We start from the raw sequence: 12,395 nt of genomic DNA, 5'->3' as shown, positions 1-12,395 counted from the left end.
AATCGGTATGTTCAGAAGTGTCTGGCTGGGGGCCGAGGGTGCAACTTAACAGGCTCTCTTACTCCAGATCCTATAGCTTCTTTATGCTTTTGACCCCATATCTATCTGACTCGAGCTCCTATAGATTGTCTTACAGTTTCTGAAAGCATTGTCTGGCACAAAGAAATGTGTGTTCCCCAAACATCTGAGAATCCATTTAGGGAGGGTTTAAGTTTTACCCATTTGGTCCATAATTCAAACCATAATTCTTTTGTCTAATGGAGACACAAGCTTGGAGGAGAGGGGAGGGGACAGATCAGGCATTAGGAAATGTTTCTCTAGTAATTACTCTGAGCCTCACAGTCCTGGGCTTGGTCACTGGAGATCAGAGAAGTGTACATACACCCTGAGCCTGTTGTAAGGGGTTCACCAACTGGCTGGGATCCTATTTGGAAGCCAATAGTTACTGCAGTGGCTCATGCTGGGGTGGGATCAGGGAAGGGTTCCAGGAGGTGGAGTCTTCTAAACTGGGCCCTGAAGGTTGAGCAGGAGTTTGCCAGACAGGAGAAAAGGCAGAGGAAGGAGCATGGGCACAGACTGGATGACATGTGGCCTGTTCCCGCACAGGGAGTCCACTGGGCAGCTAGGGAAGTGATGAGGGTAAAAGGGCAGGGGTTAGTGCCAGCACACACAGGGCTTTCAAAAGAGAATGTCTGAGAAAAAGAACACTTGAAGGTAGAAACTTGAGTCCTTGGGGCTGGGGCTACAGGGTCATGTTAGCAGACAGAAACCTGGTATTTGGGGTAGAACGGGAACACTGCTGGAAAGCTGTATGGCTTCAGATGTGGCCAAGCTTTCCTTGGTCTTAAGTAGAAGTCTGATCCAGTTCTGGGGGAACCCCTAGGTGGGAAGAGAAAGCAATTCTCAATTCCTAGACCCATAAGAAGGGATGGTTGTGGTGTTCACCAGCAGCATCCGGGATTAATTACCGAAGACCTCCATACCTCCCCCCAAACCTGGCTGTGGAGTCAGAAAGCAGACGATGCTCATGTCTAGGAGGGATAAAGAGCTTGAACTGGGAGATGGTATTAGGAGTTCGGCTCTGACAAAGTCATGCTTCCTCTCTGAAAGATGGAGATAACAACAGTGCCCAACTCAGGACTAAATGAGAGGGTGTCTTGGAGAACAGCTGGCACAAAGGAGGAGAAGCCACAACTGGTACCGGAACAAGGCAGTTTTAGCATATCCCATAGGCCAGGCCCTGGCCAGGGCTGTGTTTTAGAGGAAGTGTCAATCTCTCCTGGACACTGCTGGCAGAGCGAGCTTTGTACTGCATAGATGTGACCCACAATCTGCTCCTTAACTTTCCATGGTTCCCTGCTGTCCTCAAGAGAAAGCCTGAATTCTTTAACTTGAACAATAAGGCCCTGTATGTTCAGGCACCCATGGCCTTTCCCATCCTCACCTGAGACCTGTTACTGCTTCCCTGACTGCACCCGAGCCCCACTCCCCCAGAACCCTCAGCACCTTTAGCTTCTCTCGTAGTGCTCAGCTCTCTACCTGATTTTCACTTATCTGTCTTCCTCACAAGGTTATAAGGGGAGAACTCAATAAATACCTGCTGAATGAATGAATGAAAAGGGGGGCAGTTCTAAGAAAAAAGGGATCACTGTACACTGGCCAAATGCCTTGACAGTTTTCTATCTCAGCAGGATAGGAATTATCAGTAACCATAATTCACGGATGAGGAAACTGAGGCTAAGGTCATCTCACAGCCTGACACTTAAATTCCTGAGCACCTGTGGGTGAGGCAGGCACTGTGTTGGGCCCTCACAGATGGTATCTGTGTGCCAGCTAAGAGCAACAGATACAAGGCCAAGCACACCAGATGACAGTTAAGGCCCTGAGACCTTGCAGAAGAGCTTAGACTTTTGGACTTCAGTTCTTCACAGAGCCGCTCAAGGGTTAAAGGAACTAATGTGTGCCAAGTGCCCAGCGTGGTGTCCAGTACACAGCATAGACATAGCAAGTATTTCATTCTAATCTTTGTCTTACGGATGGGAGACATAGGTGCAGAAAAGTTCCCTGAACTAAGACAAGGAGGGTAGGACAGAGCCCTGTCCCTTCTTCCCTGACTTCAATAGCCAGTGTCCTTGTGCGAATTTGTGGTCCTGTGGGTCCCCTCAACCCAGAACGGACACACAGGAGGTACCTGGCCAGGGCCTGTTGGATGCGGAGGCCCCAGACGGGAAGGTTGTAGTTTGAGACCACTGCAGTCAAGTTCTACTTAAGAAGCAGGAAGGGCCTCCTGAGGTCACCCCAGGGAAGTCCAAGAGGTTTAACCTGGGGTTCCAGCCTTCCCAAGGCCCATCAGTAACCCGTTCATTCCAGCTGCCTGTCCCCTTTTAGCCCTTACTTCTTTCTCTTGGGGGCTGGGATGTTGGAAAGAGGGTTTCTTGTGGGGCAGTGATGTCCAGAGGTCAGCTCTGGGAGTAACCATTGTGCCGGCGCGTCTTCATACCTTAATACCTTTATTTAACTGTCCCTTCTGGAGGCCTGGGGCTTCCTGAAGCAGGCACCTCATCCTTTGTCTTCCCAGCACACAGCATATTGCCCAGAATGCAGGAAATGGTTGCTGAATGAAGCAAGTGGGCAGGATTACATTTCAGGATTCATCAGGTGCTTAGTCTGTACAGGCCCCTAAAACTTACCTTTACGTTAGAGAGATCTCACAGCCACCCTGTGCATCGGAAGCCACAGACGAGGAAACTGAGGCTTGGGGCTGTAGAGTGGCTCAAGGCCAAACAGGGGCAGCTCTCAGGCCCTTTGGATGGTCTGTGGGAGAGTAAAAGGTTGAGAAGAGCCTTGATGAATTGGGGCAATTGGCAGGGTGTAATTGTCAGTCAGAAATGCTTAGCTCAGATTATTAGGTGTGAAGAAGGAAACAGTCAAAGCTTCCCTACTGAATTGCTCAGAAGGGGTTGGCAGGACTGACTCCTTAGCAGAACAAAGTCTGGTCCCTGTAGGGCAGGACCCTGGGGTGTAGACCCAGCTCTTCTCTGGCTGGTCCTAGTGCACAGAACACTGCTTTGCACTGGGAGCCTTCAGAGTACCTCAGAGGCCCCCTGGGGTCATAGTTGGAGGCGGGGCATTACTCTGGTTCCAGTGGGGAATCTACCCTCTAAGAAAGTCGGCTTGCTGTCTTGGCAGGGCCTGCATCCCAGCACTTACCGGTGTGCTAAGCCTGTTTGTTTACCTGTGTGCCTCCATGGCTGGACAGCCGGCCTTGGAGAGTAGGAGGTTAAGGGCATCCTGAGCTCCTAGCCTACCCGGGCCAGTCTCGGGGTGAAGGACGGAAAAGGCTGAAGGGTGGAGTTTAGGGACCCCTGTGCCGATGCCGTGCAGGGCAAGGCCAAAAGTGGCCTTTCTCCCAAGTGGGCTCACGGCTAACTGATAGAAGGGCTGCGGGTAAACACTCCACTGGGGCAATAATTATGCACATTTACTAAGCCCAGGGAGGAATGGTGGTCACGTGGCTCTCGAGGGCGGTGCCCTCAGCTTTGAGATGGAGTTAACTCTAATCACAGAAGGCTTTCTGGAGGAGGCGGGATTTTTATGGCGGTAGATCGTGGTTTTCTCTGAACAGCGAGGATGCCCTTAGCATTTTAGGTAACAGCTAGCTGCTGCGGTGAGCGTTTTGCCGGGGTACAGGCCCAGGGGGCGACGGAGGCAGACCGAATTGGGGGAAGGGTCTAGGGGGCCGGAGTCCCGGGGTGAGGCTGGGTTTGGGTTCCTTGACCTATCCTTGCGCCGTCTTTGATGATTGGACGCATCGCGGCCGCTTTAGGCCAGGGCTGCGGGGCCCGGGGCGCTGGGTGCAGGCCTCGAGGTCCAAGGCGCCCTGGGAGCAGACAACACCGGGCGGAAGATTTGGCCATTAGGCCTTGTTGGGCCAGCCTGGCGGTCCGCCCTCCCAACGCAGTTCCGCCGGGGTCCCGAAGCCCGGCTCGCAGGGGCGAGGCGCGCGCTCCCGGGGGAATCAGGGCTGCCGAGACGGCGGCCTGCGCTGGGCGGCTGTGGCACGAGAGGGCCATCTGCCTGGGTGCGGAGAACTGCAGCGTCCGCGGTGCGAGACGCGGCCCCTCCGGGCCCCCAGCCCGCGTCCCCTGCCCCGCGCGCACACACCTACTGACGCCCGCCCGCGCCCGCGGCCCGAGTCCCCGTGCCAGGCCCAGACCCAGACTAGGCGCGGGAGGCGGTGCAGGGATTAGTGGACCCCTCCCCCCAGCGCTCCCCTCGCCCCGCCCGAGGCAGCGAGGACCCCTGGGCCCGGGGGTGATGAGGGAGCTTCGTCCCGGCGGTGCCCCGGGCTGGGGACACGGCCTCACTGGGCGGGGGCCGCACGGCGGCAGGCCGAGGTGCGGGCGCGCTGTCAGGCTGCTGCCCGGCTCCGGTGCGGGGGGTGGGCTCAGCGCGGGGGTCGCCTGGCCTCATCCCCCGGCCGAGGCTACGGCAGGGCAAGCAGTGCCCGGGCGGGTAACCCGACCCGACCCGGCTCCCGGTCGCCGCTCACCCCGCAAGGCCGGGCAGGGGGAGGGAGAGAAATGGGGGGGAGGGGGAAGGGAAGGGGTGGTGGGTGAGGGGCTGTGGGGACCGCAGGGCCGAGTCTCCGGCCTGTCTGCGTTGCTCTAGGGCGGCTGCCCGTGTTGCCCGGGACGAGCCAGCCCCCTGCCTCGCGGGCGTCGGGCCTGCGGCAGGAGGGAGCCCTGAGGCTGCACAAGCTTGGCTCGGGGAGGCAGACCCGAGCTGCTGCCTCCATTTTGTTTCCTGCTCAGCTTGGTCTGTGGTGGTGGTGGTGGTGTGGGTTTGGGGTGCGGCCGGGCAGGGGGTTCACCTGCGGCCGCGTCTGCTCGGGGCCTGAGGCCTCGAAGACCCCAGCCCAAGCCCCCAGGTGAGCCCCGCGGTAGGAGGGGGGTTGCCTCGGCCTCGGGCCGAGCCGAGCGGGCTGAGGGCAGGTGCCCAGTGGATGGGGAGCCGGGCTGTAACCTAAGATGGAGGTCGGGACTGACGCGGGCCCGAGCGGGGCTGGCGGGGCGGTCGGACAGGCCTCAGCCGGGCCAGGTGCCGCCGGGGTTGGGGCTCGAGCTGGGTAGGGTGCTGGAGCCGTGTGCAGCTCGGGGCCGGCGCAGCGCCCCGAGGTAGGTGAGGGGATCTGAGTGCCACCCACGACGCCCGCAGGCCCAGACACTCCGGGGAGGCGCGCGAGGCCCCTGGGGAGCCTGCCTCAGGCCCCGCCCGGGCAGCCGGGCCGGCCCGTAGGCCCGGGCCGCGAGCGGGCGCGCAAGGGGAGGGGAGGGGGCGGCAGCGGCGGCTCCGCTGATTGGGCGGCGCGCTCGCGAGCCCGACTTCACCCGCCCTGAACCCCGAAGAGTGAGGCGAGGGAGCGCGCGCGCGGTGGGGGAAGGGGTGCGCGCGCACTCGGTGCCCCAGCCGCACGCGGGCCGGCGCGAGGCGCTGGGTCGCACGCGCCGCCGCGGGGGCGCGCGTGGTGGGGGTGTGAGGAGGAGGAGGAGGCGGCGGCGGAATAGGCCGGGGCAGGTCGCGCTCGCTGCCTTCTCCCCTGAAGAGAGACGCGGGGGGAGGGGGGGTGCGGCGAGCGGCTCCGCTCTCTCCCCAAGGCTCCGCTCGCGCCCCAGTGTAATGAGGGTCACCCCCTCCCCCCAGCCGGCCCGGGAGGGGGCGCGGGGCACGGTAACTAGTGCGCTGGGGTGGGTGGCGGGCAGGCGCGAGGAGGAGGGAGGAGGTGGCCGGGCGGGGAAGATGGTGGTGGCCGTGAGGTGAGGGGCGCGGGGGAGGGCCGGGCGCGGCGCGGTGGTGGCCCGCGGCGTTGTAGCCGCGGGCCCCCTCCCCCTCCATCACTACCAGCCGGGCTCAGGCCTAGCCGGCCCGGCCGCCGCGAACTTCCTCCCGGCGCGGCCCGTGCCCCGCCGGCCTCCCGCGCGCACCTCGGCCTCCGCCTCCCCTCAGGTAGCCGGCTGGTGGGCGCGGGGCCGGCTGCCCTCCTGCAGCAAACTTTGCTTGCTGCTTAATATTGATGAGTGCGATCGGCTCGGCCAGGGGGTGCTGCCGCGGCTGCGGGAAGGAGCGCGGCCCGGGCAGGCGGCGGCGGCGTCGGCAGCAGCCATGTTTGTCAAGCTGTAGCAGCTGCTGCTACCCTGACTCGGCTTCACCGGCTGCCTCCGTGTCTCTCCCCTTGCCGCGTCCCGGCCTCTGGGCCCTGCAGCCGTGGACCGAGCAGTCCTGCAGTCTGGAAGCCGAGGTTCGGGGTGCACCCGCTTCGGCCGACTCGCCTGCGGCCTGGGCACGGCCGCTGCAAGGGCTTCAGCGCCGGCTGGGCGCAGGGTGCAGCGCTATTGTGACCGCTGCGCCCGAGCGAGCCAGGAAGGAGGGGGGGTAACCTTTTTGTGCAGCGTCCGGGAGCCCCCCTCGAACCCTGCAGCCCCCTCCCTTTTGGAGATCCGGCCGCTGGACCCCCCCCAGCGGGGGATGGGGAGGACGATTCCTGTTTGAGATTTAGGAATTTCTCCTGCCAAAGGGATTTTAATTTTAGTTCGGCCCAACTGTCCACCAGTCTGCAGTGCAGGAAAAAGGGACGGGCTGTTTGCATGTGGCAAGATCTGCCCAGCTCCGGGAAGATGGAGTTTGCGGAGGCTCACCGAGGCCATTTTTCCATCGTCAGCTGGGGAACTTTTTCCGCCCATGGAAGTGCAGCAGAAAGGCATCGAGGCCACTAGGCCTTGAGAAGTGGCTGCCATTTTGAAGATAAGAGTCAAATGGCCTATAAACTCCGATTAATTGCTGTTTTTGGATTCCAGGTTGATGCTGGCCCAGGATGGATCAGACCTGTGAACTATCTAGAAGAAATTGTCTGCTGCCCTTTTCCAATCCAGTGAATTTAGATGCCCCTGAAGACAAGGACAGCCCTTTCGGTAATGGTCAATCCAATTTTTCTGAGCCACTTAATGGGTGTACTATGCAGTTATCGACTGCCAGTGGAACATCCCAAAATGCTTATGGACAAGATTCTCCATCTTGTTACATTCCACTGCGGAGACTACAGGATTTGGCCTCCATGATCAATGTAGAGTATTTAAATGGGTCTGCTGATGGATCAGAATCCTTTCAAGACCCTGAAAAAAGTGATTCAAGAGCTCAGTCGCCAATTGTTTGCACTTCCTTGAGTCCTGGTGGTCCAACAGCACTTGCTATGAAACAGGAACCCTCTTGTAATAACTCCCCTGAACTCCAGGTAAAAGTAACAAAGACTATCAAGAATGGCTTTTTGCACTTTGAGAATTTTACTTGTGTGGACGATGCAGATGTAGATTCTGAAATGGACCCAGAACAGCCAGTCACAGAGGATGAGAGTATAGAGGAGATCTTTGAGGAAACTCAGACCAATGCCACCTGCAATTATGAGCCTAAATCAGAGAATGGTGTAGACGTGGCCATGGGAAATGAACAAGACAGCACACCAGAGAGTAGACACGGTGCAGTCAAATCGCCATTCTTGCCATTAGCTCCTCAGACTGAAACACAGAAAAATAAGCAAAGAAATGAAGTGGACGGCAGCAATGAAAAAGCAGCCCTTCTCCCAGCCCCCTTTTCACTAGGAGATACAAACGTTACCATAGAAGAGCAATTAAACTCAATAAATTTATCTTTTCAGGATGATCCAGACTCCAGTACCAGTACATTAGGAAACATGCTAGAATTACCTGGAACTTCATCATCATCTACTTCACAGGAATTGCCATTTGTAAGCAGTTTTTGGTACAACTTAAATATATACATAAATGTATATATACAGGCAACTTAGGGGAAACCTAACTAATTGGTTTTTGGTTGCTTATCAGTTCACGGCCGAGAGCCTATTGCTAATGATAGGCTTTTTGGGGAGATTTTACTTTGATTTTTAAATTTATCTCTGTTGTATGATCGTTCTTTTCAGATTTTTCCAATTAGCTTTCCATCGAGGAGGACTGGCTAAGAGTTAAACCTTTACGGCATTTGACTGAGTTCCGATTTTATTTTTCAGGTGGAGGTATACATTTGTTTAGTTTTGTTTTGTTTTTGCTTTTTTAAATGCTTTGGCTTGCTGGTATCATGAGTACAGGTGAACCAGTTAATTTCCTGGAGTCCTTTTTTTTTTTTTTACACAAGGCATGGCTTATTTTTTCAGTTGATGGGGTGACTCTTGCTTCAGTTTGGAGTGCATTTTAGGTACAAATTGAAAGTAGCTAAGATGAGAAGACCTTGGACATCAGTCAAAATTTAAATTAGGCCAGTTTTTCTGAACTACCTGTTGTGAAGGTATAGCACCCTACGCTTTAGATAAATGCCACCATCAGAGTAGGTTCTTGAGCCATTTTTAGTTTTGAAGTTTATGTATGTATACATTGTGTGGTACATGTAGGTGTATAGAAATAGAAGGAAATCTAATTTGAGTTATTCAGTAGTGCTGTGTACTGTTGTTAAAGAGTCGTAAATGATAAAGTTCCTTTTTATTTGATCTTTTGCAGAATTTCTTAATCAGAATGATCACTTGACTTCTTTTAGTCTCAGTTTCATCACCTTTAAAATCAAACTTCTTGGTTGTTAAAAGATACTCCTCAGTTTTAAATACTTGATTCTGATTTTGTTTCTGTCCAGATGTATTGTTAGGTTATCTGTAATGTCACCACAGAGGATCTCCCCACTCCCTGATGTCTCTGAATCTCTAAAGATTTAATCAGAACAAATTTTATGTGGTGATTGTTTTGAGTGCATTAAACATTCACGTTATCATATAGCCTTGATGTTCTTCAAAGTCACAGAGAATGTGGGTGTGTCGCTTTTGTTTTTTGATTCATACATGAAATAATGCTTTAGTACTCCTTGGTTTCTTGGCAGCTGCAGATTTTAAAAATTTGTTTTGGTAGTTATCTTGAGTCTGTATTGTCCTAGGTATTTTTTAGGGTGGATAGGTTGTGTTGGCAGCTTAGACAAATCCTTTTTCTTGGGTTCACATTGAAATTATTTTATTTTTAGTTTTGCCTTTGTATTTACATAGAACCCTAAATCTGACAGTGGGGATAGATAATTCTGTAGAAGCGTATATATAGAAATAAAAATCTGTTTGTTTCTCATCAGAAGAGTTGTCAGTGGAGTATTGGCTCTGTTATAAACAATTGAAAGTATTGGAGCCTATAGACAGTGTGTTAGGGTATCTAAACTGGGAGTTAAAAACTTGCGTAAATAGAATTTTTTTTTTCTGGCAGAAAGTCAAAATTGCTTAAAGATTTTATGGGCTTGAAGAGGCAAGTAACCTGTTTATTTTAGGCCTTTGGTTTAAGGTCGTGGATGCAATCTGTATCTTTCATTTTTGCCTTTGATATTTTTTAACTGAAGATTTGAAAAAGTCAGATTGATCCGAGAATGCAAATTCAGCTGAACAATATAGCTTGGGAAAGGTGTAATTAAAAATAATTCTATATGGTCACACACTGTTAGTACATACAGACCATTCTCAGTTGATAGGTTGAGAGAGCAGGTTTAGAGCATTTACTCTGCATTAGATTCTGTGCTCAGGGCTGGAAATTTTACCTCATTTTATATTTTTTTTAAGATTTTATTTTTTTGAGAGAGCACGAGCGAGTGCAGGAGCAGAGGGAGAGGGAGAGAAATCCCAAGCAGACTCAGCACTAGCATGAAGCCAATTGTGGGGCTTGATCTCAGGACCTGAGATCATGACCTAAGTGGAAACCAGGAGCTGGTGGCTCGACTGACTGAACCACCCAGGCTCCTCAGGGCTGGAAATTTTAGAAAATCATTAGCAAATGCTATTTGTCTTTTTGTTCTGTCTGTGATATTATGATAGAATAAGATTCTCTTATTATGTGGCAGTCAGAGTAGTTGTTAGGATTATATACTTCCTGTCTAGAATTAGAGAAAGACACATGATTCAAGATCATATTGTCTGTTGTTTTGTGTATCTAGATATAAGCAGAATGTTTGCCTCCTGTCATAAATAAGCAGCCTCATCAGTTTATCCTTATGTGCTTTTTTTTTTTTTAAAGATTTTATTTATTTATTTGAGAGAGAGTGAGAGAGAGCCCATGCACAAGTAGGGGGGAGAGGCAGAGTGAGAAGCAGACTCCCCACTGAGCAGGGACCCTGGTGCGGGGCTCTATCCCAGGACCCCAGGATCATGACCTGAGCCGAAGGCAGACATTTAACCACCTGAGCCACCCAGGCTCCCCCCTTATGTGCTTTTAAGTTATTTTGTCTGAATATAGTGATGTGAAATGATTGTCATAGTTAATAGTCCTGACTTGATGCTTTTATATTTAATTGGGTTGACACCTTCTAATTCTTGCCACTGAACATATATCTATTAGTGTACAGTGCTTCATAATATGTGGGTGCTTGGTAAAATATTGAAGGAAGGTTGGTCCCAGAGCTACAAGTTTAAACAGGCAATAACTTAGAGCTTATTAAGGGCTTTGGTTTGTATTGTCTCATTGGGTCTTCATAGCCTTGTAGTAAAAAGAGATGACATGAATGACATAGGTCTTCCTTGAAGGCACTTGAGATTATTAGAGACAAGACGGAAACCCTTGAAATCATAGAATTATCTCAGTACTCTTTGTATTCTGTAGTGACTTCTGATCGTCTCTGACACTGTTGGCTGGGCCTGGTTGACTCACTAGGCTGATTTGTAGCAGTTGTTTGTTTTCTACTCTTTCCTTACTTACATATTTTATGGAGATACTATATTATGGTGGTATTCATGAATTTAGGGATAGTCAAAACTCTTAGGACGTAGCTGGCTTAGGCGCAGCTGATGTACATATTGTACTTTTCTCTAAAGATCATTGGGAATGAATCCACTTAAAACAAAAACTTCATAAAAAGGAGAAAAGTGTTTATGTAGGATTTTATATTGAAAAGTTAAGAATTATGAAAATAAATATTTTAAACCTGTACCAAAAGCTTGGTTATGATGGCAGCTGTTTATTTTAATAAGGCAAGAATCAAATAGATTAAAAGAAATTTTGTCCATTGAAATTGTACAATAGGGAGATGACATACATTAATTTGCTTCACTCTCATCATGATCATAAAGAGGATGAATTTTTGTAAAATAGTTAAGGATTTAATCAGTTTTAGTAAGGTTCTCTTTTAGAAACGTAGGCTCTGGAAAATTTCAAGCATGTACCAAAGAAGAGAGAACAGTAGAAATTCGCAAGTATGTACCCAGTTTAAAAAATAACTGATATTTGGGGCGCCTGGGTGGTGCAGTCATTAAGCGTCTGCCTTCAGCTCAGGGCGTGATCCCAGCGTTCTGGGATCGAGCCCCACGTCAGGCTCCTCAGCTAGGAGCCTGCTTCTTCCTCTCCCACGCCCCCTGCTTGTGTTCCCTCTCTCGCTGGCTGTCTCTGTCAAGTAAATAATAAAATCTTAAAAAAAAAAACAACTGATATTTTACCAATCTTGTTTTATCTTCCCTCCATTGTGTTGTTCACTTATATTTCTTACTCCTTTGATGTTTATCATGTCACTCTTTGAGTCTTCTGCCCTATTATTGTTGTCAGTTGTCTTTTGTTTACTGGTTGACCTAGATCATCCTTAGCCTTGCCTGTAATCAGAGTGGTTTTTCTTTATTCACGTTGACTTTAAGAAACACAGCATCTTTGGGCGCCTGGGTGGCTCAGGTGGTTAAGCCTTCGGCTTGGGTTGTGGTCCCAGGGACCTGGGATCAAGCCAGGTGTCAGGCTCCCCTTGGTGGGGAGCCTGCTTATCCCTCTCCCTCTGCCTGCTGCTCCCCCTGCTTGTGCGCGCTCTCTGTCTCTCTCTAATAAATAAAATCTTAAAAAAAAATAGCATCTTTTCACCAGACTTGTTTGCAGTGTAATTGTAATTGACAGTATAATGTTAGTTCTTTCATTAGGTGGAGGTAGACACCATATTGTCCATAGGAAGACATTTGAATGGAAACTTTTTATTTTTTTAAAAGATTTTATTTATTTATTAGAGAGTGAGTGCATCCCCTGGAGACTTTTTTTTTTTTTTTTAAGATTTATTTATTTGAGAGCACACTCCTGCTGGGGAAGCAGGTGGAGGGAGGGGCAGAGGGAGAGTGAGAGAGAATCCCAAGCAGACTCCCTAACTGTGCTTGGAGGAGCCTGACTCTTGGCTGGATCTCATGACCCTGAGATCATGACCTGAGCTGATATCAAGAGTGGGATGCTTCACTGACTGGGCCACCCAGGTGCCCCTGAATGGAGACTTTTTTGCCATTTAAAAATAGATATGTTGGGGGCGCCTGGGTGCCTCAGTTGGTTAAGTGTCTGCCTTCAGCTCAGGTCATGATC

The 12,395-nt window shown here is 51.1% G+C and overlaps 1 protein-coding gene across 4 annotated transcripts in view; it reads left to right on the top strand.

Moving 5' to 3' along the window:
- Window positions 1–4,678: 4,678 nt before the first annotated feature.
- NSD1 (nuclear receptor binding SET domain protein 1) overlaps window positions 4,679–12,395 on the top strand; it is a 142,179-nt gene continuing 134,462 nt past the window's right edge. The window contains exons 1-3 of one of the 4 annotated variants that reach the window (XM_040630248.1): window positions 4,684–4,930; window positions 6,855–6,968; window positions 7,709–7,798. In XM_040630248.1, coding sequence (XP_040486182.1) covers window positions 6,939–6,968; window positions 7,709–7,798 — 120 coding nt within the window. In that variant the 5' untranslated portion in view covers window positions 4,684–4,930; window positions 6,855–6,938. Of the gene's footprint in view, window positions 4,931–5,522; window positions 5,731–6,854; window positions 7,799–12,395 lie in introns of those variants that run through there. The other 3 variants (XM_040630247.1, XM_040630246.1, XM_040630245.1) reach the window with 3 other exon arrangements.

The sequence above is a fragment of the Ursus maritimus genome, unplaced genomic scaffold, assembly GCF_017311325.1.
Source record: "Ursus maritimus isolate PB19 unplaced genomic scaffold, ASM1731132v1 scaffold_15, whole genome shotgun sequence".
Taxonomy (NCBI): domain Eukaryota; kingdom Metazoa; phylum Chordata; class Mammalia; order Carnivora; family Ursidae; genus Ursus; species Ursus maritimus.
The sequence above is the reverse complement of the archived record's forward strand: the minus strand, read 5'-3'. Positions and strand labels throughout refer to the sequence as shown.